This window comes from Trachypithecus francoisi, unplaced genomic scaffold (assembly GCF_009764315.1).
Source record: "Trachypithecus francoisi isolate TF-2019V2 unplaced genomic scaffold, Tfra_2.0 Lachesis_group7, whole genome shotgun sequence".
NCBI classification, from domain to species: Eukaryota; Metazoa; Chordata; class Mammalia; order Primates; family Cercopithecidae; genus Trachypithecus; species Trachypithecus francoisi.
The window spans coordinates 55520073-55547748 of NW_022681472.1; the positions used below are offsets into that span (position 1 = coordinate 55520073).

Genomic DNA, 27676 nt, shown 5'->3' on the forward strand with positions numbered 1-27676 from the left:
TTCCCATCTCAGCCTCCCAAAGATCTGGGATTATAGGCATGAGCCACTATGCCTAGCCTAGCTATATGATTTTGAGCAAGTTGCTTAACTTCTCTGGGCCTCAATGTTTTTACTTTAAAATGGGGATAATAATAGAAACTTCTTTATTAGAGTTGTTCTGAGGATTAAATGAGTTGATGTATGTGGTGCACATAGAAAAGTTCCTGGCACATACTATGCATCCAATAAGTGTTATCTCTATGTTGGCATTGTTGCTTTAGAGAATATCAGGGAATCAACTAGTTAGGTTAGCACTGTTATCTTAATCACCATCATCATTGCCATCTGCAGATACTTATCTTATGTGCATTGTGCCCAAGATTTACAGAAGTGGCTATAGCATGCTCCTGGACTCAAGAAGCTTACAATATATAGTGTAAGGATTAAAAGAAAATTGCAGTATATATACTAATTGCTAGATAAGTGATAGAGACAGTATGTCCTACAGCATTGTAGGGAGGAGAGCATTTATTGTGGGCTCATAAAGCTACGGCTTCTTGGAGGAAAATGGACTCTTAAGAGGGAGAGCATTCTAGGCTGGAAGAACAGCACAAGTGAAGATTTGGACATAGGAAGGTGAATGTGAAGTTCCAGAATGGAGACTGAATAGAGGAGCAGTGTGGTGTGGGTTAAAGAGGAGGCCCCAGAACACTGGTTAAAATTATTCAGTAAACAGTAATCTGCCATGTCCAGGTTCTGAGGTGGAGTAATCAAATAAGATTTCTCTAATTCACCTGAGGCCTACTACTTTATATATTGCCTTATTTCAGATTCCCATAATTGTCATCTAGCTGATTACTTTCTAACTGGTGTTGCTACCTGCAGTCTGTAATCCTCTACTCCCCTCTGCACATTTTTATCGCATTAATTTTTCTCAAACATCCTTTGTCACTGACTTGCTAGGAAAGTTCTTATAGTTCCCCATTGTGTATAGCAGTGTTTCTGAAACATCAATGTGCATAAGAATTACTGGGAGTTCATTGTAGGTGCAGATCACTAAGTCCCACCTTCAGGTCACATGCTTCTGACATGGTGCCTGAGAATCCCACAAGCCAAACCATTAATCAACCGAGAACTATTCAAAGGAAGGCTATGATTAGAGACAGTGTTCTAGGATTGGACCTAGTCCTCATTATAGACAAACATTTGGCAATCAGAGAAATGAGGCTAAGACATGCAGTCAGGCCAAAAGCATATTTAATATTTCAGCAAGTACCCTAAATGATTCTGATTCAGGTGCTCAAGAGGCACTGCTTTGAAGAAGACAGGCCTAAAATGAGGAGTGCAAGTCTTTTAACCTGCCACCCAGAGTCTTGCTTTATCCTGCCTTTTCAACCACATCTTCTGTTTTTCTGATTGATACACCCTTTATTTGAGCCAAATGGGACATTTTCTTTTCCATACACTTACTTTTTCCTTACACGTAACCTTTTTTTTTCATCTTTTGTGTCTTTTCTATGTGTTTCCTTCAGCCTCATTGTCTCTACTGCCATTCCAACAAGTCCAAATCCTGGCTTCTTTCTGTCCTGGTTTAGATATGTCCAGAAAGCATCTTTAGTAAATGAGTACATCTCTAACCTAGAAGGTAGGCTCCAATTTTAACTCATCCTTTTATCTACTCCCCTACCCAAGAACATAATGAGCACCTTGCTAATGATACCCTTCATTTGTTCCTTCCTTCCTTCCTTCCTTCCCTAAAGATTTATTGAGCACCTACTCTTTACCAATGCACTATTCTAGGTGCTAGGTGATAAAGTAGGGAGAAAAAAACACTCAAATCCTGTTTTCATGGACCTTACATTCTCATTGGGCAACCATTTATAAGTAAATATTGAAAGTATTTTGAGAAGAGTAATCCGGCAGTGCATTATGGGATATATTAGGAATGGGAGAGACCTGCGAAAGAAATTAACTAAGGAGCTCTTGCAAGTGACCTTTATACAGTGGGAAGGGTCAGTGAGAAAGTAAAAAGGAAACAGCAAGAGTAGTGAAATGAAGGAATGACCAATAGTATTTGGTGGGGGCCACAAAAGTATATTTAATATTTGAGCTTTTGAGAAGAAAAAAATTAAAAGATGGATAGGTGATATTTTTGATAAAAGACATTAAAAATGTTATGATGCATTAGATGTGTTGTTTGTGATGTTGATAATGGGACATCCAAATGCTTAGTAGCAATTAGAGATACAGAGGTATTATAAGAGGCCAGGCCTCTCTCCTTTTCCCCTTCTCCAATTTATCTCAGAAATCTTCTGTCTGTCTTATTGTTCCAGGTCCAAAATTTCTTCCCAAGAATTTGTGTCTCATTCAATTGGTTTTTCTGGAAATCATGACCTGACTGCATGTCTTAGCCCCATTTCTCTGATTGCCAAATGTTTGTCTATAATGAGGACTAGGTCCAACCCTAGAACACTGTCTCTAATCATAGCCTTCCTTTGAATGGTTCTCGGCTGATTTATGGTTTGGCTTGTGGGAGGAACTAGGAAGACAACATAATTGAACTAGAGATTCCTTTAAAATTGGGTACAGTCATGAGTGTCATGCCCCTATGGGAATATCACTGTGGTCATTTATGATTCTTAGCAAAACAGGCAAAGTTTGGAAAAGCAAATTGTAAAAGCTTTGGCATAATACATAGACAGGTTGGAAAGCTGCTTGTAATCATCTGGAAAATCATTTTTTTCCATTCTTGCAGTTGCTCTGACCAAAAAAAACTCAAATCATTCCTGACTCCTGTCTTTCTCTCATAATACTAAACATCCAGTCTATCAGCAAATATGGTGTGTATGTGTGGGTTTTATATATACATATATGTGTTTTATTGGCTGACTTCCCCCTAGAATGTAAACTTAATGAAGATAAAAGCTTTGTTTTTTCTATATCCCTAGCTGGTGCCTAGAACATAGTAGATGCTCAATAACAATTTGATGAATGAATGAATGAATGAATGATGTGAAATTAAATTTTATTTCACATTTTGCATATTAATTTTGACATTAGCTCTATCTTCCAGAAGCTTGGGAAATATTTTATCCCAATAAATTATTCTAGCTAAAGCCCAATAATACAATATTATTTGGCAATATTATTAACCAAATGATATTATCTTAATATAAGAAAAAATAGAAACTTTATTTCTTAACTAGTTAGAGAAATGTCAGAAAGTTTTAAAATCTAAGAACACTCTTTAATGATGCTAATTTGGTAATACCGTTGTGAATGTGGTTTTCTAAAATTTAGCCTTAAAAGACATCCTGATAAGATCAGCTAGTAATCATATACCAGGTATGATTAAAATTTACTTTTTAATTCATAGTTTTTAAAGAAAGTTTTCTTAGGAGCTTGCAGACTGGATTACTACTTTAATGTTTGAAAAGATGATGCTTGGTATATGAGAGGAAGAATGTCTTCTTTCTAACTTTTAAACTTTATTCAAGCAGTTCCATATGACCAAAATTATCCAAGCTTAATGCATAGATTAGATTACCTTCATTAGTATACAGAAAGTTGCTTTCTTAGAACAGCAAGAATGACTTGTAACCTATCAGCATATTAAAATTTACTGGTGCTATGGGGCTAACTGACTAGAGATATTGTTAGGAATTTTTACCTGATTTAGAGAATACTTCGAATTTCCAAGGATTGAAGGAAGAGGTTGTGATCAAAGCATTTGTGTGGAAGGTCATTTTGGTGTAGTGATTATTTTTATGAAGTAACAGAGAAGAACAAAGTATTTGTAATGGAAAAGAAGAATTGGCTGCAGGGCATAAACAAATATTTCTCTCTAACATCTTAGCCATTGCATTTCAAGTCTGTTGCATCATTACTTTTTAAGGTATTGATAACATATGACAGAGAATTAATATATGGCTTTAGTTCAGTTTGAATATGATCTATATGAAGTAAAGGATGGCTAATACAAGTTTGCGAATGCGTTCTGTTGGGTCTTGATGGATTTCCATAAAATTAGTTAGGTAGTAGAGAATATTGAAACTTGAAGAGAATCTAGCATTAATTGCACCAGGTTTTTTTAATTAATTAGAACAAGTAATAATGAAAATCAAGTCAAATATTTCTATCTGGCAATGAAAACCAGCTACTGGATGAAGTTAATTAAGGATACGTTTGGCCATTTTCATCACTTTTCAACTTGTACTGGATATTGGGGGTAAATTCGTTTTAAAAGCATGTCTTTTTCTTGCTTCATTTCCATAAGTCCTACATAATTTCTTTAAAGGGATATATATGATTTAGGGGATAAAGTAATCAAATAAGGATTTATATGTATTTTATTGATAGAAATTTCTCCAAGTTCAACTATAGTTTTCTTATCAGAAAATTACATTCATAGTTGCAAGGCAGAGGCCCACTGGAATAGTTAATAAGCACAGTCTACTTCTATATTGCTGCAGAAACTAAATGCAAACTTTTCTGTGACTTACGTGTAGGCTCGGTAAACTTTCATCTGCTTTAGGGTCAGGACTGATTCGGTCTTAAAGCAAGTTTATGAGAGTGGCTGATGTGATACAGTTGTTTCTGGTAAAATCAGACTAGCTCCAAAGAGCCAATCTAAGTCAGTCTCTGAGTCAAATTCTATGAAAAACAGACTCCAACTCAGACACAATTGTAAACCCTAATATAATGAGGACTTGCAGCTGATTTAATCCTATTGAAAATCTTTAAGCAGCTATGGGACAAAATGGTTTCCACATTGACATCAGTGGAATGAACCTTGGATTTCATCAGTCTAGAGAGTAGTTACCCTGTACACACAGTAGCCACTTTGTAAGAATTAACATCATGGCCGTTTCAAAGCAGGTTGTTGTTTCTTATGTAGAGGCATCTGTTTTGATTAAGGTCCAAGTTGCCAGAATGTGTCAGGTGTGTGTGTGTGTGTGTGTGTGTTTTAATTGAATTCATTACAAAACTTAAACTTGGAGCCTAGTATAAATCAATTAGATCCAGTCTCGAACAAAAATGACCAACCTATTCCTATTCACTGTATATGTGAGCAACATAGAGAAAGAAAGGAACAGACAATGAGAACTATTTTTGAGTTAAACTGTATGCACAGTTTTGCCTGGAACTAATTTATTTATTTTTTTCATGAACTTAGAAGCCCCTGAAAATAAGCTTATGTTGTGAAATCATATGTGTATGAAGGGACAAACAGACACAAAAGTCTAAAGGTCAATACTGCAGATAAAATCTCAATAGGTAGGATTTGAATTTACCTATGTGCCCGTGTGGGTAGGTGGATACATATACCTTTTTTTTTTTTTTTTTTTTAGTTTATCATATTGAAATAGGCACTGATAATGATCTAGGTGTTATAGTCAGTTTAGCACTAATCTTAGTTCCTTTTCATAATTTACAACTTAAATTAGAACAATAGACCAAACACAGACTGTAGTAAAACACAACCTTGACTGAACTATCTGCATGCTGCTTTTATCGCAGTTAGCACTTAGCAGGCAGTAGTGGCCTCATTGTATTACTTCAAAGAGCCGGAAAAGTAACTTCATGAAAGGGAAAACTTGAAACTATAGTACTCTTTTTTTTTTTTTTTTTTTTTTTTTGCGACGGTGTCTCGCTGTGTCGCCCAGGCTGGAGTGCAGTGGCGCGATCTCGGCTCACTGCAAGCTCCGCCTCCCAGGTTCCCGCCATTCTTCCGCCTCAGCCTCTGAGTAGCTGGGACTACGGGCGCCCGCCACCTCGCCCGGCTAGTTTTTTGTATTTTTAGTAGAGACGGGGTTTCACCGTGTTAGCCAGGAGGGTCTCGATCTCCTGACCTCGTGATCCGCCCGCCTCGGCCTCCCAAAGTGCTGGGATTACAGGCTGGAGCCACCGCGCCCAGCCGAAACTATAGTACTCTTTACCATTCTGTCTGTTAAGCAGTGATGGGTATCATTAGTCTGCTCTTTTGCATAATTACTGCAGTATTGTGAAAACCTTTTTTGCCATTCAACTGGGAACAATTATATTATTTGGGATCTTGTATAGCATTTAGTTTTAGAGAAATAAAAGAGAAAAAGCCCTTGTTTTCTAGCTCTGGTATCTGTATTAAGCTAGTGCATACAGTGCTTGTTCAAGTTTGTTTTTTTTTTTTTTCATTAAAAATAACATTAATTGGTGACACTAAAGGAGACATTTCATATTGAAGTCAATTCTTTTTGATGTGTTTTTGTTTAATGTGCTTGCTAAGATAAATTTCATCTAGCACATCACTGAGTTGAGATGGTAATTCATTAATAAAATGATAAAGGTTTATGAACCATAATATGGACATCATTGAAATTTTGACATTTAAAAATATATTCTTATTGTTATCTAGGTTAAATTAATACAATTTTCTATTTATATAAAGCTTCCAGTGTAGATTATCTCTGTGTTAAAAACATGCAACAGCCTCTCCCAACCACCCCACCCTACCTCATCCCACAAACTTCTAAAACATAGAGCTAGAAGTATGTTTGCAAATGTTTACACAATGAGGCACATAACTTTTTCAAGTTTGTAAAAATTCTCCTTTGTAATTTCAGTATGTGAAACCATTAAAATACTATAACTTTTTTTACTGTATTTGTTAGATAAGATGTTAACTTTTTTGAAAATACTACTACATTATAGCAAGGGCAGTAAAATTAGGATAAAGATCACGGTTATATATAGATGTGATTGTCACTTTGATGCTGTGGTTTTACACTTGACTTTTTATAATTTATGAGATATGAAATATAATCTCATAATTGGCAAAATATATTTTGATCAAGGAAAAAGTATGACTGTTGCCTGTTGGAAATATTACTTCAGCATGGCTGTTATATAGGAAGTTAGAAGAAATTTTGGATATGCATGTTTGGTATATAGTAAGTTTTCTTACAAAGACAAAAAGATTAAAAGACATAATTTTAATTAAAATCCTGGAATAGATGCTGAATTTCCTTTTCTTGTTAGCCATCAAAACAAAAATTGTATTTGTTTTGGTCCTTAATAATTCTGAAAAGGTTGGTTTCCACAGGTTTTTCTTTAAAATTTTAAGCATCCATTTCTTTGCAACATTTTTATTAATGAGCTGACATTTGAATATGGTCATAAAAATGTTGATATGGCTGAACAAGAAGTTTCAATCAAGCTTGTTTTCCCCAAAATGCTACTGAAGAACATCTAATTAATATAACCTGAAATTAGTTTAATGCATTCCTTGACATTGTCACATTATTCAAATATGGTTTTATTTACTACTCCTGAGACACTAGGGCTCTTAACCAAACCCCAGAGTGAGCTGGTAAACTTACCTATCTTAATACATTGAAAAGAGGAATTAGCTACAGTTCGTTAGCTACCAGTACAGCTTTCAGCACCTTCTCCATGGTGGCTAGTATCTGTTCCATATACAGCTGTGAAAGGATGGGAAAATGCGCTGAAATGATCTAAGAAGTAAACTATCAACTTGACATGTTTTCCTAGCTATTGAAAGCTGTCTCATATTGAAACCCATTGATAGAGAAACTGTGGAATTCCTCCAATTTAAGTACCATCTGGTTGTGCTCAAGGCTCTAAAGCTGTTATCTCTGCATAAAATTTCAGAGTCTTATACTTTTTTCTTCACCAAACTATCCATTTTTAAGCCACAAATATTTTTCCAGCTCTCTCAGATTGTATCTAAGAGTATATTTTAACAGCATTTAAATAGTTCTTAAACAATAACAATTTATCTTGATAAATGGCATGCTGTATTTTTTCATTTTATTTTAATTAGCCATTGTAGAACTAAATTCCCTTTTGTTTTAGTCCTTTGAATATTGTTTAATTATCATTATCATGCCAGATATCTTAAAGGTTATTTTACCAATACAGTTCCATTTAACGTAACCCATATGGAATCAATATCCCAGTTTCCTAAAGTGAATGCTTGGAAAATCTTACATTCATATGTTAAGAGTACACATCCTTTCCTCATTAGTTGGAAAGTACAGGGATTTTGGCACAGGTTCTGTGTGGAAGCATTGTGCAGCTTTTATATGGATTTTGTTTTTAGCCTTTGATGACACTGTTTAGAATAGGAAGTATCTAATAAGTAAAGCATTTTGTCTCAAGTGCTGCCAGTGTGTTTAATATATGCCTGGAGGTCTGAAACATTATCTTCTTCAATACAGTAATATGCATTTAATTCTCTGAAAGCAGAAGGTCGAACTTTTGTACGCAAAGTACATTTTCAAACAGAATAATTCAAAACATATGGAACAGAGGACCAGAGTAATGTACAGTTGGTTTTTATGGTTTAATCATGATCATGTTAATGCACACCAGTAGCTAATTAAAGAAAACTTTTATTGTTCATCTTAAATAAGTTAGGTAAAGAGTGGGAGAGCTGATGTAACAGCACTGCCCAGAGATACATGTTTCTGCTGCACCAACAGCAAGCAGATACTGCTATTTTTGACAACATAAATTATTAGTCCTCTTGGACAATAATAAAGCAAAAGTTACTTTCAGAGTTATTACATTGTGAACTCTTCGTTTTCCACAAAGGAATAGTAAATTGATGCCCAAGTTTAGGGCCCAGCACACATAATTAATTATAAAACTTTTCTCTGTAGTGGGCCAGATACCCTTCAATGTAATAAATCTGCAGTGGACTGGTGACAAACCAGTGGATTTTTAAATATGTCTCAAAATCATCAGCTTGTTTATCTCAGTGCTACAGATATAGTTTAGAGGCTTAAAAAAATTGAGGAAATCCTGGCTTTTAACCCAGTTTTAGGAATTTAGTTTTCTAGTACTGGGTAAGTTGTACTTTTTCCTTTCCTTCCAATGGAAGTCAGAGTCTTTCATCTCTAGGTCATTGGTTCAAATTCCATTCTGCTCAGTAGTGATTAGAATTAGTTACCATCTGACTTCTGTTCAGTAACCTTTGTGACCTGAACTGATAGCTGCCATCCTGCCACTGCTGGTTATTTATATCTCAAGATCACACCACTTGACATTTGCTGGAGACTAATGTGGCAGTCTCAGCACGTAATATAGGCTGGATGCTAAATTTCTTTACCTTTCTCTACAGGTGGTTTGCCGTTTTATGTTAACACCTATGGGAACACTTAATCCACTTCAAAGAGGGAGAGAGTCGATTTTAAGTATAAATCTGTAAATCAGAAGTAAAAAATGCTCTATGCATAGAAACTATAGTTTCATGTAGTTAATTGTGGTTGACTTTCCTGATTCAGAGAATGAAAATAGCTTATAAAACTTGAGTTCTTGATTGGAGTTTGCCATTGAAACTCAACCTAAAGGATTTTTTAGTTATACTGTATTTAGATATTTAGTTTGTAATGCTTCAAAATGTGCTTGATTTCGCATTTGACTACTTAAGTACTTGATTTCATTACTTTTCACATGTTATTTGAGAATTCCTAGTTGGTAATAGATTTGGAGGTCTATTTGAAATTTTCATAATAAGGATAACTAAAATTAAACTGCTATTTTGATAACAATTATCTTTATTTTTATCTTACTGAATTTTTAAATATGTTCATTCATTTATTCAGTCAGCACACAATTATTAAGTTTTATTATGTGATAAGCACTATAGTATGTTCTAGGAATACTAACATGATGTTTCCTCTTACCCAAAGCCTGCTAGCTGTCTGACCTTGGAACTATTGATCAATCTCTATAAACCTCAATTTTCTCAGCTGTAAAATGGGGATAATAGTACTTCTCCTCAAATAATTATAATGTTAGCTTATATAATGTGCTAACAGTGTCTGGCAAATAATAAATGAACTCAACGATATTTTATTTTTCTTCAGTTGCTCACAATCCCTGAGACAGAATATAGTGTGAAAAGTACTATAATATTAGTTTGTTATAAAAGCATAGAAGTGGGAAAGACTAGCACCACCTGGAAGGGTTGCTGAAGTCTTCACAAAGAAGATAATTTTGTTGTTGTTGTTGTTGTTGAGACGGAGTCTCTCTCTGTCGCCCAGGCTGGAGTGCAGTGGCCAGATCTCAGCTCACTGCAAGCTCCGCCTCCCGGGTTTACGCCATTCTCCTGCCTCAGCCTCCCGAGTAGCTGGGACTACAGGCGCCCGCCACCTCGCCCGGCTAGTTTTTTTGTATTTTTAGTAGAGACGGGGTTTCACCGTGTTAGCCAGGATGGTCTCGATCTCCTGACCTCGTGATCCGCCCATCTCGGCCTCCCAAAGTGCTGGGATTACAGGCTTGAGCCACCGCGCCCGGCCAGAAGATAAATTTTTTTAACTTACCCTTTTTAGAATGCCTACTGTGTTTGTTCAATATGTTAATTAATTTTATGCTGCAACAACCCTATGAGTTAGATATTAATGTCCCAATGTGAGGACAAAGACGGAAGAGATAGAGAGGATTCTTTGAAGTATGATCAGCCCACGAGGTAGAGAATACAGATCAGGAAAGACACTATGCATAAATATGTCTGGGAAAGACCTTGAGGAGTACAGTATTGAGAATTCTCCATCTACGTTTATTTATATCGTAACAATCATGTAACTCTAGTCTGCTGGGCAATTTTTTCATTTAATGTTGTATCAAAGATAAACATATCCAACATTCGTGGATTCTCTTCATTGTGCTAGGCACTGCCCTGCTCCTTAGTGATATATAGAAGCGGAATTGTATACTACATTCCCTCTAACAGTTCTTCACCTGGTAAGAGACAAACATGTAACAGCTGCTCATTATTGGGTATTTACTGTAAGGCAGGCACTGTGCTATTAATTCAGTCATCGTCGTGACTCTGAGGTAGGAGTTATTATCCTCATTTTACAAATGATATTATATAGCCTTAGAGAGATTTGTAATTTGTTCAGAGTCATACAATTAGAGAGTGTTGGACTTGATCCCACATCTGTGTGACTCCAAAGCGTATATATTTTCTTAATGCTGTCTGATACTGTTACCACAAAACATTTTAGTAAAATATACCATATAATAGAAGTATAAGTGAACTACTAAGATCACCAAGAAGGAAAAGAGTGAGAGAACAGTTCTCGGACAAATGTCATTTATCGTGATGGATAACTAAATGTTCACCAGCTACAGCAAGCTCAGAGGGGCACTCCAGGAAGGGAAAGAGCACAGTATAAACTACATGGTTTGAAAGAATATGGTGTCTTCAAAGGACAGAAACAAGTCCTTTTTTAATGAGGATTACCTCACTTTCTTGAATTATTTATCAGTTCTTATATATATGTTATTGCATATATATTATTTCTTACATATAAATATATATTTTTTTAACCAATCAAATTAAGGAGTTTTTAAAATAATAAGCAGCTTTGGGAGGCTGAGACAGGAGGATTGCTTGAGGCCAGGAGTTTGGACCAAGTTGGGCTACACTATGAGACCTCATTTCTACAAAAAATGTAAAAATAAGCCAGGGATGGTGGTGCATGCCTGTAATCCTAGCTCCTCAGAAATGGGAGGATTGCTTGAGCCACCACTGAGGGGTTGTAGGTTGCAGTGAGCTATGATCACACCACTGCATTCCAGCCTGGGCAACAGAACAAGATTCTGTCTTTCAAAATAGTAATAATAATAATAATAAGCAATACCCAGTTACCAGTACTTTGGGAGACTTTTTTTTATTGCTGATAGTAATGTAACTGAGTGCAGCCTTTTTGGATAGGTGTTGGACAATAGTAACTTTAAACTTTTTCAAACCATTTGCCTAATTCCTTTTTTTTTTTTTTTTTTTTGAGATAGACTCTCGCTCTGTCGCTTAGGCTGGAGTGCAGTGGTGGGATCTCGGCTCACTGCATGCTCCGCCTCCTGGGTTTGTGCTATTCTTCTGCCTTAGCCTCCCAAGTAGCTGGGATTGCAGGCGCCTGCCACCACGCCCGGCTAATTTTTTGTATTTTTAGTAGAGACGAAGTTTCACTGTGTTAGCCAAGATGGTCTCGATCTCCTGACCTCGTGATCCGCCTACCTCGGCCTCCCAAAGTGCTGGGATTACAGGTGTGAGCCACTGCACCCGGCCTCCACTTTTTAAACAATTTTTTTGTTTTTGTTTTTGAAATAGGGTCTCACTCTGTCACCCAAGCTGGAATGCCATGGCGTGATCACAGTTCACTGCAACCTCCACCTCCCAGGCTCAAGCCATCAGCTTCCTAAGTAGCTGGGTCCACAGGGGCACACCATCAGGCCTAGCTAATTCTTCATATGTTTTTGTGGCAATAGGATTTTATCATGTTGCCCAGGCTGGTCTTGAACCCCTAGACTTAAGCAGTCTTCCCACCTCAGCCTCCGAAAGTGCTAGGATCACAAGTGTGAATCACTGTACCTGACCTAATAATTTCACTTCTAGGAGCCTGTCTGTCCTGAGAAAATATTGCTAGGTATTTGTCAGCACTAATTGAAAGCTTGAATACACAGTTATATGTGAATGGTAGAACAAATTGTTCCTAACACTAAATGAAGTATTATGCAGCTTTTAAAAATTGTATTTATGAAGAGTACATTAGCATGTCAAAATTTGAGTTATCAGTTTGTCCCTATGGTATCGTTATAACCACAAAGGGATACAGTTGAAGGGAACCTGTGCATAGGTAGGTAAAAAAGACTGAAAGGAAGAGCCATGAAATATTACTGTTGGTTATGTTTGGTGATAAGATGGGGTGAGGTAGTTTTTTTTATTCTTAAGGATTTTTTTATGGTTACCTTAATAATTCTGTTGAAAAAGCAAGTAAAATATCTAGGTGCAGAATAGCAAGTTGCAGACTGATGGTCAGGCAGTCTAAGAAAGAGGAACTGATGGTCTTGGAGCCAAGTGATTATAACTGCTGCTGCCACCAAGTTGCTCTTTGTTCTCTACTTAGGGACTCATTGGTGGAAAATTTTGAGAACTAGTAGCGTTTATTGCACAAAGGAAAAATCTACCCTCAAGGTTTTAATTACTTAATTGCTGACTTGATTTTACTTTATCACTTGTATTTGTCCTTGTTTTAAGTCCTATTGTAGTAGGAGAAAATAAACATCTTTTGAAATGGCATGCATTTATTTTAGTGTACTTTTCTTTGTCCTTCATAATTTAGGACTACTGATTTTTCCCTTTCTTACTGTCTAAAAACCTATAAATCAGTTTTATAAGAAAGGTAAGGAATATAGTATAAACTACTTCTACATAAAATATAATTTCAACCATCAGTAATCATGATTTTGGAGACAGTTTATTGTATTGCTTGGGAAATCACTATAAAAATATGTATTAAAATAATTCTTTAAAGAGACATTTTAAAAGATATATGCTATTCTGTAGTAATCCAAAGAAAGAAGATCTGACATTCAAAAATGTATTTTAATGATGGAAATGAACATTAGATGCTTTTTCTCAAGTATTTCCTTGGCATTTTAAGGTGATTTTGGGGGTCTGGTGTAGGAAATGGGCACCTATTCTGTTTTTCTGATTACTGTTTTAAGTTATACTAGACTCATTTTTAAAATTTTCTTTTTGACAACGTGTTTATATAACGTTGTTTATATGACAATTGGCATGTAACTAGTTTGAAATGTTTTATTACTTTTTTCTTACAGATCTCTAAACAAGAACAGAAAAAAGTGGATACATTTGATGGAGGCATGGCTGAAACCTCATCTCGGTACAGTGGTGCTCAGGATAGTGGAATTGGCAGTGACAGTGTTAAAATCAGAATAGTGCAAATAGAGCAGCACAGTGGTGCCAGCCAGCATCGCATTGCCCGTCCCTCACGCCAGTCATCAATTGTAAAAAATCTAAATTTTATTCCCTTTGACATATTTATCACTGCAAGTAGAATCTCACTAATGACCTATTCCTGTATGGCCTTATCCAAATCGAAATCACAAGAAAAGAAGGATAATGAAAAAACAGACAAGAGTTCATTAAATCTCCCAGAAGTTGATTCAGATGTTGCTAAGCCCAACCAGGCATGTATTTCTACGGTGACAGCAGAAGATCTCTTAAGGAGCAGCATTTCTTTTCCTTCAGGGAAAAAAATAGGGGTCCTCTCTCTTGAAAGTATTCATGCATCCACAAGGTCATCTGCTAGACAGGCACTTGGTATAACTATTGTTCGGCAGCCTGGTCGAAGAGGAACTGGTGACTTACAGCTAGAACCTTTTCTGTACTTTATTGTGTCCCAGCCTTCCTTGCTTGTGAGTTGTCACCACAGAAAGCAGCGAGTGGAAGTATCCATTTTTGATGCTGTGCTTAAAGGGGTGGCCTCTGATTACAAATGTACAGGTAAGAACCTTCAAACTTACTGAAGTGCTAATAATTACTATCTAATAAGTTGTACTCCCATAGTTTCCAGATTGATTAAACAGAAACAGCTGATAGACAAAACGTCTTTTCTCTGCAGAATATGTAAAGTTCATGTTCCACAGCTGAATCCTGTTTAAATATTTGCAATGTATTGAGGTTTAGCCTTAGTATTGTTACTATGCCTCTGAATATCATTTTTTTTTCCAGGAACTGAATGAAACAGGGATTCTCTTGACTATAGAGATGCTTAACAATTTCCAGTGTTTGGAAAGCATAGCTCGGTTTCATATTAATGGCCCATAGGTATACTTTCCATGTTAATGCTTCTATTCAGATTAAAAAAGAAAAGCCTTAGAAGATGAAGTTTGTTTTTGGTATTCTTTTGATGTAATCATCTTGATGCAATAGCGTCATATTAAATGTAATTGAGAAGGTTTATTAATAAAGATTATTTAAAGATTTTTGTACATCTACAGAAAGTATATTGATGTTGGCTAATTTGCTCTTGCTGCCCAACCCATCCCTTCCTTATTCTAATTATAATAATTATATGAAACTTCTGAAGCTTTTTGCCTGTTGAGACTAGGAAAGTGAGCAGGGTTCAGATGTAAGACATACAAGCTATTAAGTAACAAGGGTCCGTGGAGTCAAGCAAGGTGACAATATACCTTTTCCCTCAGTTAATGTAGATTTGGAGATTTGGCCAAAAAAAAACTGGAGCGGGTAACTGGGTCACCTAAGATTCAGTATTCAAAGAGGCCCTCTAGCAAGCTCAGGTATAGTTCAGGCATTTTATTGCTTTCAGCTGGTCCCATCCACGAGGTGGAAGCCAGCAGTGAGGCATTTGACAATGAATCTAATCTGGAATTCAGGTTTGTTCATTCTTGCCATTAAGAAGGACTGTTTTGCACGGCAGGATCCTGGAAGGTAGATGGCAGGTGTGGGAATCAGGATTCAGCCTGAGGAAATAGCATCAAAGGAGCTCTAGGCCAGTGTTTAGTGCAAGTCCCCTGCTTTAAGAAAGGGGTAACTAGCCAGTTGCTGAGGAGTAACCTAGGGTTACCCCTGGGCTGCTTGCTGTCCCTCTCTCCTGTGCAGCTCATAATGGGTCAAAAGAGCTGATTGTTAGACTCAAGAACTTTGCAAGACAGTTGTTAAACCACTAGTAGCTTAAATTGGCCATGGTGAAAGTATTTATGCCACAGATGCTTGCAAATTCAATCATATCAGCTCTCCTACTCCGAGAGCTATTTGTTAAACCCTTACCAGCAACAACTGCCTCTCTTTCTCAAACATGTTCTCATTTACTGGGTGCCTGTGATATAAAAGGTACTTCAGGGGCACTGAAAATGTGGGAGATGCTGGTATAGTGGGACATGTTATGTGATTCAAGAACTCATGCCTGTATACCTGATACCTGCTTGCAAGTCTGCTTGGCATTAGCCAAAATTTAAGTGCAGGATTAGGAGATGAATTCTTAATTCTCAGCCCTTCATTAAGTTCACTCAGCTACAGTCGCTCTATAGGTGGGTGACCTGTGCTAAAAACATTGGGAGAGGCAGAGGAAAGTAGGAGGGGGAAAGGGGCTGAGAGGAACAGCTATGACCTCTTCCTAAATTTATAGATATGCAGAAATCACAGAAGCCTCATTTTGCTTACTTCCAGCCCAACCTAAGGATACTCTGTATATAACCTCAACCTTTGAAACTGTTAAACTGAGGCAAGCCAGAGTCCACAGTAATAGAAAAGAACTGCCAATGATGGACTTGTTTCCACTTTCCGAAATTGTAAGAGCAGACTGGCTTAAATCTGTTTTATTGATATACTCCCAAATCATGTGTTTATACGTTTTCATCTAAGTCTGTATTCAGCAAAGTTATAAGAGCTCATACCAAAGATAGACTTTTGGATTATAATCAGTTCCTAGGTTAAAATAATAGAGCACTTCTTCCTTAAAGGGGGGGAAAAACCTTGTATGTAAACTGACATGGAACCCAATTTTGGTACATGAAGCTAGAGTGGTGGTCATGGGCCAGATTTAGCATAGGGGTTGGGGGTAAATGTAGGAGGAAGAAGTAGAAATCCCTACACAGAATGCATCTACTTGGACATTTATATTATCTCAATAGTATAGTAGTATGACTCGGTTAGTAATAATCAAAAGTTATCAGTATGCATGATAATATTTCTTAAAAGTGAACTTAGTGATCTAGGGAAGTTTTTTTCAGAAGACCCAAGTTTCTGGGAAACTTAATAGGGGATTTCCTCTAAAAGTGATACTTTTATATCTTTACATCTTAAGCACAGATCAGCTACATATATCCTAATCAGTAATTACTGCTTTGTCAGCATTAACTTGATTCTTCCCATGTTACCAATAAGCACACACTCAGAGGGCAGCAATGGTGTTCTCTCTCTGCATTCCTTAGGGCTTTCCTTTCATGTACTATCAAATCAAGTTAGAAGGGGAAAATGCTGTGAGATTCATTGCCCTTCTTGTCAACCTGCCTTTCCCAGAACATGTGACTGATATATATAATTTTAAAATATATGTGTATAAATATATGTGTATACTATGTAGTAATGTCCCTTATTCATAGGGAACATGTTCCAAGATCCCCAATGGGGCCTCACATTGTGGATAGTACTGACCTTTATATATACTATTTTTTCCTATAATTACATAACTATGATGAAGTTTAATTTATCCATTTGGCACAGTGAGAGATTGACAACAAAATAATACAATTACAACAATATACTGTAATAAAAGTTATGTGAATGTGGTCTCTCTTTCTCTCTCAAAATATATTTTCAGACCATAGGTAATTGCAGGTAACTGAAACCACGGATAAGAGCAGGGGATTACTGTATAAAACTGGCCCTCAGTAGTCATGGGTTCCACATCTGTGAATTCAGCCAACCATAGATCAAAAGTATTCCAAACAAAATTGCATATTTACAGGACATGTACAGCCTTTTTTTCTTACTATCCTCTAAACAATACAGCATAACAACTATTTACATAGCACTTATATTGTATTAGGTATTGTTAAGTATTCTAGAGATAATTTAAAGTATGTAGTAGGATATAAATAGGCTATAATGCAAATACCAGGTCATTTTATATCAGGGACTGGGGTATCTGTAGAGTGTAGTATCCACGGGAGGTCTTGGAACCAGTCCTCTGTGAACAAGAGATGACTTTAAACATATATATTTAAAAAACTATTTGAGATACTTCCCAGGATAAATAAGTGGAATCTATACCTATATCTACATCTGTTTTACAAAGCTAAAGCAAAAGTAAAATTATGACAATTGCTTATAATTTTGAAAGCCCTATTAATAGGGTATAATTCACATTCTACATAATTTACTGATCCTAAATTATGCTGACTAAATCTTTAAGCTATACATAGCAATATGCTTTTCATCCTTAATTTAAAAACAGATTATTTAAAGACTAAATTATCAACTTGAATTTTTATGAATATTAATATTAATAATCTACTTCAAATGATTTTCCAAGTAGATAATAAATCTTTGAGTTAATTTCTTTTTAAAAATATTAGACTAATGTGGCAATGGGCTTTTCCATGCCCTTCCCACCTGGAGCAACCTCTAACAGAAACGAGATCTTCTGCCAGCACCTTTATACATAGCAGCTGTATTATTGGCAGTTCTCATTTAAATAAAGATGTATGTAGTTGTTTTTAACATAATCGTATTAGTTGTGTTTATAAATATTTAAAAATTGGTATTTGTTTTGTTTAAGGTAATGGAGTCCAGATTTGAAATTGCCTCATATCTTGACTATGCAGCCCAAGGCAGCCTCAAAAAGTCATTTTTCTTCTTGTTTGTTTGGGGCTTTTTTGTTTGTTTTTGAAGAAATGACTGTGCCATCTGGTCAATTGTGAAGGGGCTGAACAACTCTGAGGGAATTTAACTAACTCCTTAGTGCAATATCTTGTTACCCATTAATGTGTGCTAGGACCTAACAAAGAAACCAACTAAAAACTGTTACTTCTGCCATCTTGCAACTTATTTACCTGATTGTAACTTTTCAAACAGCAACTAGACTAAAATACAGAAGTTAAAGTTTATTGGAATGTATCACACTGAAAAAGTAGGTCATAACACACTTCTATGTAAGATACTGTAATGTTTAAGATAGGTTATCTAATATGGAACAGTTTCTGCATTTTGAAGTTTTATAAATGCCAAAGGTCCAATGAAGAGTCAAACTTGAAATATGCAGTCCTATGAGAGCTCAGGATTAGACCTCTCAGTACTAAATTTTAATCCTGATTCTACTCCTTACAGCTGTGTGACCTTAGGCAGGTTATTTAACCTCTTTATGCCTCAGTTTCCTTATCTATGATATGAGATTAATACTAGTAGCAGCCTCCTAGGGTTGCTATTGGGATTAAAAAATGTATGCGAAGTTCTTAGCTAAGTGTATGGCACAAGGCTCAATGACTATTAATAAATATTGTTGCTTTTGTCATCATTGTTAATATCTTTTTTTGTTTGTTTGTTTGTTTGTTTTGTGAGGTGGAGTCTCGCTTTGTTGGCCAGGCTGGAGTGCAGTGGCCGGATCTCAGCTCACTGCAAGCTCCGCCTCCCGGGCCCACGCCATTCTCCTGGCTCAGCCTCCGGAGTAGCTGGGACCACAGGCGCCCACCACCGCGCCCGGCTAATTTTTTTGTATTTTTAGTAGAGACGGGGTTTCACCATGTTAGCCAGGATGGTCTCGATCTCCTGACCTTGTGATCCGCCCGCCTCAGCCTCCCAAAGTGCTGGGATTACAGGCGTGAGCCACCGCGCCCGGCTCATTGTTAATATCTTTAAGTGTTTTTTTTAAAGTAGTGGTTGTAAATGGCAACAAAAATGCACATCATTTCTATGTAATTCTAGCTATTGCGGTTTGAAAATTTTCAGTTACAGTAATTGAGGGTTGTTTTTTTTATCCTTTCATGAATAGGACTGTAGAAATGTGCCAAAGACATTTGAGTAAACGAACAGTTGAAAAATCATAAAATGGCTTCTTACACCTCATAAATCATATCTTGATTTCATTTAGTTGTTGTGACTTTAAGAAAAAGATTGAATTATATGCCTCTTTAGAATTAAAGGTTTTGTTAATATGCCTGGAAAGGCTTAGAATTAACCTGTGACTTTAATGTCATAATGATCACACTCTGAACATTTATCTGGAAATTTAGCTGCTGGGAATATTGCTTGCTGGCTAATAATATGAAATAAAATTATTACTTTGACAGGAATTAGGAAGTTAGTAGATCTCTTAAATGAGAGGCATTCTAGTGTATCACTCAGAAAGGTGATGAGAAGGTTAAATAAGAAATGACACAACCAGCTGAGGGAAATAATATTATATGAGGAAGGGTATTAGAACAGAAATCAGAAATCTTGACTTTTAGCCTTGGTTCTAATGCCAGAGCTATTTGATGCAAATAGCTAAATTTCTTGGTGCTTTAGTTTTCTAATCTCTAAAATGGTTTAATAATACCTGCTCTTAGTCAATTATTGGTTAAATCTGAGTGTCAAGTGAGATGATATTTATGAAATTACATGGAAATATGAAACATCATTCAAACATAAGTTGGGACTTCAGTGATTATTACTATTAAAAGGGAAACTTTCATTTTAAACATAAGGAACAGATTAGTGCCCTGGCCTTTGTGACTCCCATTGTAATCATCGACATTTACTTAAAACAAATAAAAATGGGGGGAATCATTTAAAGGCAGTGATTAGCTTTAATGTTACAAAACCCAACTTTGCTTAGAGCAGAAGAGAGGTTTACAGTTGGGATTAAGTTGGATATGTGACTTGGACATGTGACTGCATTTTTTTTTTCACTGAATAGCACCTTGTGCTTACTTGTGCTGAATTTTAATCAAATGTTGGCCTGTAAAATACCTGAAACCCACATTAGAATTTAATATGAAACACCAAATATTAATAAGAAAGAGATCAAGGACAACACAGAGCAGTACAGAATATGAATTAAAAGAAATTCATTGAATTGATATTTCACATATTATCTGCTGGTTAGCATCATTAAGTATAAAGAATACACTGCCTTCTAGCAAGATATGAAAGACTTGGTTCTAAAAGTAAGAGCCAGTGAACATTGATGGTCAAACATTCCAGCAACCAATTTAATCCCTTCCTTTTCCTGTTCCTACGGGCTGCAGACCTGGGGTTTCAAACCAGGAAATCTCTTGCCTTTCCCATCACATCTTATGAGGTGCAGTGTAGATGCAGAATCGTAGAGCATGTGAAACAGTGCTTATAGAATTAGCCAAATGCCTGGATATCCACAGGGAGATGGTGGCACTTACCTTGCATCCAAAGCAATTTGGAAATGGTTTCTTGGTTGATTTTTGCTATCCTCACATTGAATTATTATGATGTTTAATGGATCTAGGTTCCTTCACAATTTAACTTGCAAGCTTTATAGGGGCTTCATGGACTAGTTTTGCTTTTGTGGCTACATAAGAAAAAGAAAAAATTAGCCATTTAAACTATAGATCAAAAAGTAAATATAGAAAATATATTTTCTCAAAGTAAATATAGAAAAATGTATGAAACGCAATAAGCTTGTAGCTTGCCTTTTATATGTCCAGTGGTCAAGAGGTGACTGTTCTAATAATGACCTCTTATGCAGGGGATTACACTTGAAGCCATGAGCATAGCCAAAACGAATCACAACTTTGGCCTCTGACAGAGGCTGCTTGGGAGCTTTAATAACATCAGTTTCATAGATAGACACAAATAAATGTATCATACTACAAATAAATGTAGTATGATAGGACTTTCCAAAATGTTGTCCTTTAAATTCTCTCTGTAAGTTCTGTTAAGAAACACCTTTATTTGTTCTTGGCTGGGGATAAAAGGATTAAGCCGGGGGGGGGGCGGGGGAAGGTCTCTAGAAACAACTTGTCTCAATAAATTGAGACACAGGAAGGGAGAGTAAGGAATCTCTAAGCACTCACCTGCAACCCTAACTCCTCTTTAGGTGTTTCCTCCTACCCTACTGGCTAGCTGCTTGATCGTCCTTAAAACAGAAAGCTCTTTGAAATAGAAGTTCTGTCTGTCTGTTTGTTTGTTTGTTTGTTTTGAGACAGAGTCTGGCTCTGTCACCCAAGCTGGAGTGCAGTGGCACGATCTTGGCTCACTGCAACCTCCGCCTGCCAGGTTCACGCCATTCTCCTGACTCAGCCTGCCAAGTAGCTGGGACTACAGGTGCCCGCCTCCACACCCGGCTAATTTTTTTTTATACTTTTAGTAGAGATGGGGTTTCACCGTGTTAACCAGGATGGTATCGACCTCCTGACCTCATGATCCACCCGCCTCGGCCTCCCAAAGTGCTGGGATTACAGGCATGAGCCACTGCACCCGGCCTGAAATAGAAGTTCTGGTGTTTACTTGTAAATTATTTTAAAGTCTCATTTCAGTCCCTTCTTTGTATAAAAGCTGATACACCCAGACACCTTTGGAAAAGGAATCAGCACTCTAACTTCTAGTTTAGAAAATGGAAAGCAGTCTGTTTCGGCTTGCAGATTATTTACTTCCTTGATACAATACTGAATACATAATGAAGTCCAATTACATTGGATACTTCTAAGTGTTATCCACCAGAGACAAAGAGTTTTGCTACTTTTTACAATATGAATAAAGAGCACTGAATCTTAAAAAGTGAAGTGTCATAAAAATCTGTTTATTTCAAAGTAAAATATCTATTATAATAGAGGAGTAGAGTGAGACTTTTAGATCAACATCATTTTCTTCTTTATTCTCCCTTGTCTTCTTCTTTGCGTCCATAAACTGCTGTTGTGTTAAGCGCTCTCTTGGCTGTGGCAGTTGCTGCTATTTCGCATTTCACTGGTGGGAAGGCATAGGGAGTCCTGAGGAGGTGGGTTGGAATTGATGGAATCAGTGGGCCCGGTTAGTGATTTGAAGTGACAGCCAGTCTTTGCCTGCTTCCTAGGCTTCCAAACCAAGGTGTCTCCATCCTTCCCATCCTCTGCCCCAGCTGGCCTTGTCAGATGCTTTTCCTCACTGTACTGTCGCCTACCTGCTTTCAGGTATGGTTGGCTTCCAAGCATAAAAGGTTAAAAAGAAGAAGAAGAAAAGAAGTGAGTTCAATTTCAGAGTTTCATTTTGAGTTGGCTGCACTGAATCATGTTGTAGTTTACACAATTCAAGTGGTGACCAAAGACATATGTAACTCTGTGAATGTTTGCTAAGGGTTAAAAGAAATAGTGAGCAGCACTTCAAAAGACCACTTTTATCAGATTTACTGGAAGCCCTGACAAACAAGTGAAATGAAGGTTTTTTTCTGAAGAAGAGCAAATCTACAAACACGAAGAATACAGTCTTAATCGAGTCTTCTTGAAAGTCTTGATTCATCTGGGAACTGAATTGGGGCTTTCTGAATCTTTAGGTATTCCTTATGACATAATATGATGAGATGTGGGGCAGGGGATTAGGATTTTTTGGTTTTGTTTTTCTTTAAGACCTGGTCAACCCAGAAGAAAAACAATTATTACAGCTTTGTCAATACAAATGCCTTATTAAAGTGAGATCGAACTCACTCTGAACCAAATTTATGGCTGTGGGAACCAAATTTATAAACAGAATAAATTTATGTTTGTCATTTATTCTGACATATTCCTACCTTCTGTTACTCCTCATAAGATAAGACTTTCTCCTGTTTCTTTGGCTTAGGGACAGCAGTGTAAATGTGCTCATCAACATCAGCAGGAGTTTATTATTTTTGAGAGATTCCTATGACTTGAATAAATCCAGAAGAGGTCTGAAAGCTTCCAATATGAAATAGTTATCTGTTTGTCATTTCATTTACATTATATTCTTAGGCTCCTTTAATCTTAGTTTATCTGATACATTCCCCAGTGTGTTGACCCTGAAGAATGTGTAATATGAATCCTATATTCTAGACCTGATGAAGGAATTAAGGAGAAGTTAAATTGAGGACAGGACAGGAAGACTAGGAGTCATGCCCCTCATCTTCTAGCCATTAGACCATAAGGGACTAAAGGTTGACTTCTGAACTTAAGCTGTTTCTCTGGAATTCTGACACACCTTTCTGCTACTACAGCTGCTTTCAGAGTTTCATTTTGAGCTGGCTGCACTGAGTCATGTTTTGTATGATTCAAATGATAAACAAAAGCATACTTCCCTCTATTGATGTTAATGACTACGGGCATATCCGAAGTAGAGAGTTTAGCAAAAACCAGGAAAGGAACCACGAGACCTGTCCTGAATTCAATTTTCATTAACCATGCAACCTGTATTTTTCTGGATGTTCCTAATTTCGGTTATTCTGTTTTATCAACCCTGTAAATTCAGGCATACTTTAAAAACCAGGTATACTAATATTTTATTGGGAAATAGTCATTTTCGATTCCTTGGATGGATTTCCTAGACTTTTACAGTTGCTTTAATTTCTAATTTCTGTTGTGCTTTCTGCTATTACCAGTTGATTTATTGTGTCTCCTATTAAGTCATCTCCCCTGTAAATTGTCCAGGGTAGACTCCTAAGTTTGGTGCCAGATGGTCAGGTCCTCTAACTTGTGCCAAAAGAGAGGCAACTGCACAAAACCCACTTCACTTACTTGGAAAACTCTTATCTACATTATCAGACTTTGCTATTCCCCCAGTTTATACCTTGAGAGAAGGGCATCAAATACCCACTGAAGTTTTTCTTTTTCCCTTTAATTTTTATAAATGCTTGGTAAATAGTGCTATTTTGTCTTTAAGTCCTGAATAATTTATATGTCAGCATATGTTTAGGATCATCCTAGAGATGATCATTCAACAGTACTTTTAAAACGTGCATATGTGTGTATGTATGCAGATAGATTTTTTTACATTTGAATTTACTAAATCTGTGTCCTATTTCTTTATTCACTGATCAATACATTTTTAAGCTCTTCTCTTTCAGTGTATGAGAGTCACACCATTCTCTTTATCAACAGCATAGTATTCTATGCAGTATTTATAGTGCATTCATAATTTATTTTATATTTATCTATAGATAGATATTTAGTTTAACATTTCCCAAATTGTTAATATTTCAAATGATGTTGCAGTCAACTTCTTTGGACACTTACTTATATATTCTTAAGTGTTTCTTTAAGGTACAGTCCTACCGATGGCCTTTCTGATTCCAAGGACATGTACATTTATAATTTTGATAAACATTCTTTGTCAGGCTTCTCCTCTGCTCATGCAAAAATACTGCATGTATACCCTTATCAACCATCCATGGGAGAATTTGTTTCTTCTCCTTCTCCCCCAATATAAGATATTATCAATTTTTTACATTTATGCTAATCTGATGGATGAAAAATTATATTTCTTGTTTTAATTTGTATACCCCCGATTAAGAGTGAAGCTGAGCAGAGTTTTCCTATTTTTCATAAGTCAGTGCTCTCCAAGAGGATTCAATAGCTAAAGGTAAAAACAAAAGCTTAAAAATGCTTTAAGAAACTAGGAACATATATAATTACCTAGGAATAAATTCATAAAGTAAAAGTTAACAGATTTTTTTACCATATGTGTTTAAAAAGTATGCATGCAAAAAGCATCAGAATACAGTTAAATGACTGCCTCTTCACATGAGGAAGGCTTTGCTAAATAAGGCAAACAAAACACTAATACTCAAAATATGTAAGGAGCTCCTACAAATCAGTAAGAAAAAGAACTCAAGAGAAAAATGTGTAAATAAATTCTTTGTAGATGAGGAATCCTGAATGGCCAATGAATGAAAATGCTTAACCTGCTTGCTTTTTTCCCCCTATTAACAATATAAAATAACTGTCTTATGTCAGCCATATAGATCTTCTTGATTCTCTTAAATAATTATACAGATTATTTATTTATTTATTTAAACATTAATCTGTTGCTGGATATGTAGGTTGTTTTCTATTTTTCCTATGGTAATTCTCCAGTATGTTTATTTACACACTTCTTATTTGGATTAAATTCCTACACATTAATTTCCTAGGTCAAGTGATACACACATTTAAAATCTGTTATGTATTATAAAATACTCTCCAGAAAGGAATTAATGAGAGTGGACCTCTCATCACAAACTACCAATACAGGCATTATCAGGTGTTTTTTTTTTTTTTTTTTGTTCTTGTTGTTGTTTTTGTTTTTGTTTTTATTTGAGACAGGATCACACTCTGTCACTCAGGCTGGAGTGCAGTGGCACAGTCACAGCTCACTGCAGCCTCAACCTCCCAGGCTCTGGTGATCCTTCCACTTTATCCTCTCAAGTAGCTGCTACTACGGGGACTACAGGCATGGGCATGGACCACCACTCCCAGCTAAATTTTTTTGTATTTTGTTGTAGAGCTGGGGTTTCACCACGTCACCCAGGCTGATCTCAAACTCCTGGGTTCAAGCAATCTGCTCACCTTGGCCTTCCAAAGTGCTAGGATTATAGACCCATTTTCAGTTTTTTTAGTCTTAGCCTGTCTGATAGGTGAAAATTTCTACCTTATTTGAAAATATTTGTTTCTTTAATTATTAAGATTTAGTATCTTTTAATTTTGTATTTTTTAAATGTTTGTTTGATTTTGTTTACTGTTTTGTTTAGTAATTTTCATTTATTGCTTAATTCTATCCACTGGTTTTTCTGTTGGTACCTACACTGAATATGTGAACTCTTTATATATTAATGGTATCCCTTTTCTTTTACTGTCACCCATGTTACAACTTCATCTTTTTGTCATTTGACTTTTTACTCTGTTCTTGGTGTTCTTTGACAAAAGTTTTGTGTGGTCATATATGTCAGCCTTATGTTTTTTAGTTTTGGTGTCTTATTATAATTATTGTTGATATACAATAGGATAGTTAATGCACATTCCCTCAGTATGCATTATTTTGCTACTTGGAATCTTTATTTCTAGAAAAATGTAGAAAGTTGATTAAATATGCCACAAGGATAACAATTCTCAGCACCATGTAAGTTTGAATATGCAGTTACTGTAACTTGTTTTACTTATCCTAAGTCTTACTTGCCAGTTTTTATACATCATATTAATATTTCTACATCAATTTAATCATCTCTGTTCATTATTGTGTTATTTATATCACTTAAGATCTGTGTTTTCTGTTAGATCATTGTTTTACCTGCACATTGTATTCTCTTCAAAATGATGAGTTATGTCTCCTTGTTTAGATCTATATGGTACTACTTACCTGATAATAACCACTTTTGATGATAGCTGTAGTGGTGGGACCCAAAATAGATGCACAGGTCCTAGCAGGTTACATAGCTCCTACAAACTGATTCTAGATCCTACCAGCAACAGACTTTTTAATCATCCTTTCACCAGACTTGACCATTATATATACAAAAGAGAGAATAGCACAGTGTTACTATGCGATGGATCTACTATGCATATTCTCACTGCTTTAAAATTCTCACTGCTTTAAAAATCACTGATGATATAAAGAGAAGAGTGCACTAGCTTAGTGTTTGATCTTGGCCACACAGATCTAACATCATGATCAAGTGCTTTCAGCATTTTCTTTGAAATCACATAAGGTTCATATGTGCCAAATTTCATAAGGATCACATGATAAGGTCAAGAAATACAAATTCCAAAGCAGAATTTATATGCCCACTTCACATATGACAGCGATACTAAATAACCATATGTTGAATATAATGCACTGTATGTAAATGCTATTCTTGAAAGCAATCCAATCAATAAAACCTAAAATAAATAATACTTTAATAACACATTTCAAATAGACTGAAAATTGAATAGATGGACTCTATGGCAAGAACATCCCTATAAAACTGACATTCAGAGACCATTAAAACACAGAGAGTAAAACAATCATGAAACTAAAGAAAAACTGTGAATATTTAGAAGTTTTTTAAAAGCGTACTACACTGTACGCCAAGATACAGCAGTCGTTTTTATTTAAAGAGCTATTTCAATAAAAGCTGTGGATTCCTAAGTATTAAAAAGCAAATTTAGTTTGCCACAACCAATAACCAAAAATACTTTTTAAAAAATATACAATATTACCCAGATTTTAAAAATACATAGTATTAAACAGAAAAAAAGTCAAAACAGAAAAAGCGCATTTTCATTATAATTAGGATTATTAAGAGACTGACCAATTTTATCATTGAAGAAGGTTATAGGAAAGCTACTGAGGTTAACTTCAAAGGCCTAGCAGTAAAAAGTGATTGTAATGTCAGTAAAACTCTGAAACAGATCAAGTAGCCCCTAAGTAGTACCAATCTACTGTATCTTTGAAAATCTATATGCTTTT

The 27676-nt window shown here is 36.0% G+C and overlaps 1 protein-coding gene across 6 annotated transcripts in view; it reads left to right on the forward strand.

Moving 5' to 3' along the window:
* Nucleotides 1-27676, forward strand: part of VPS13B (vacuolar protein sorting 13 homolog B) — an 869883-nt gene that overhangs the window by 618944 nt on the left and 223263 nt on the right. For all 6 annotated transcript variants that reach the window (XM_033202375.1, XM_033202376.1, XM_033202379.1 and 3 more), the window contains exon 34: nucleotides 13612-14299. In XM_033202375.1, coding sequence (XP_033058266.1) covers nucleotides 13612-14299 — 688 coding nt within the window. The remainder of the gene's footprint in view (nucleotides 1-13611; nucleotides 14300-27676) is intronic.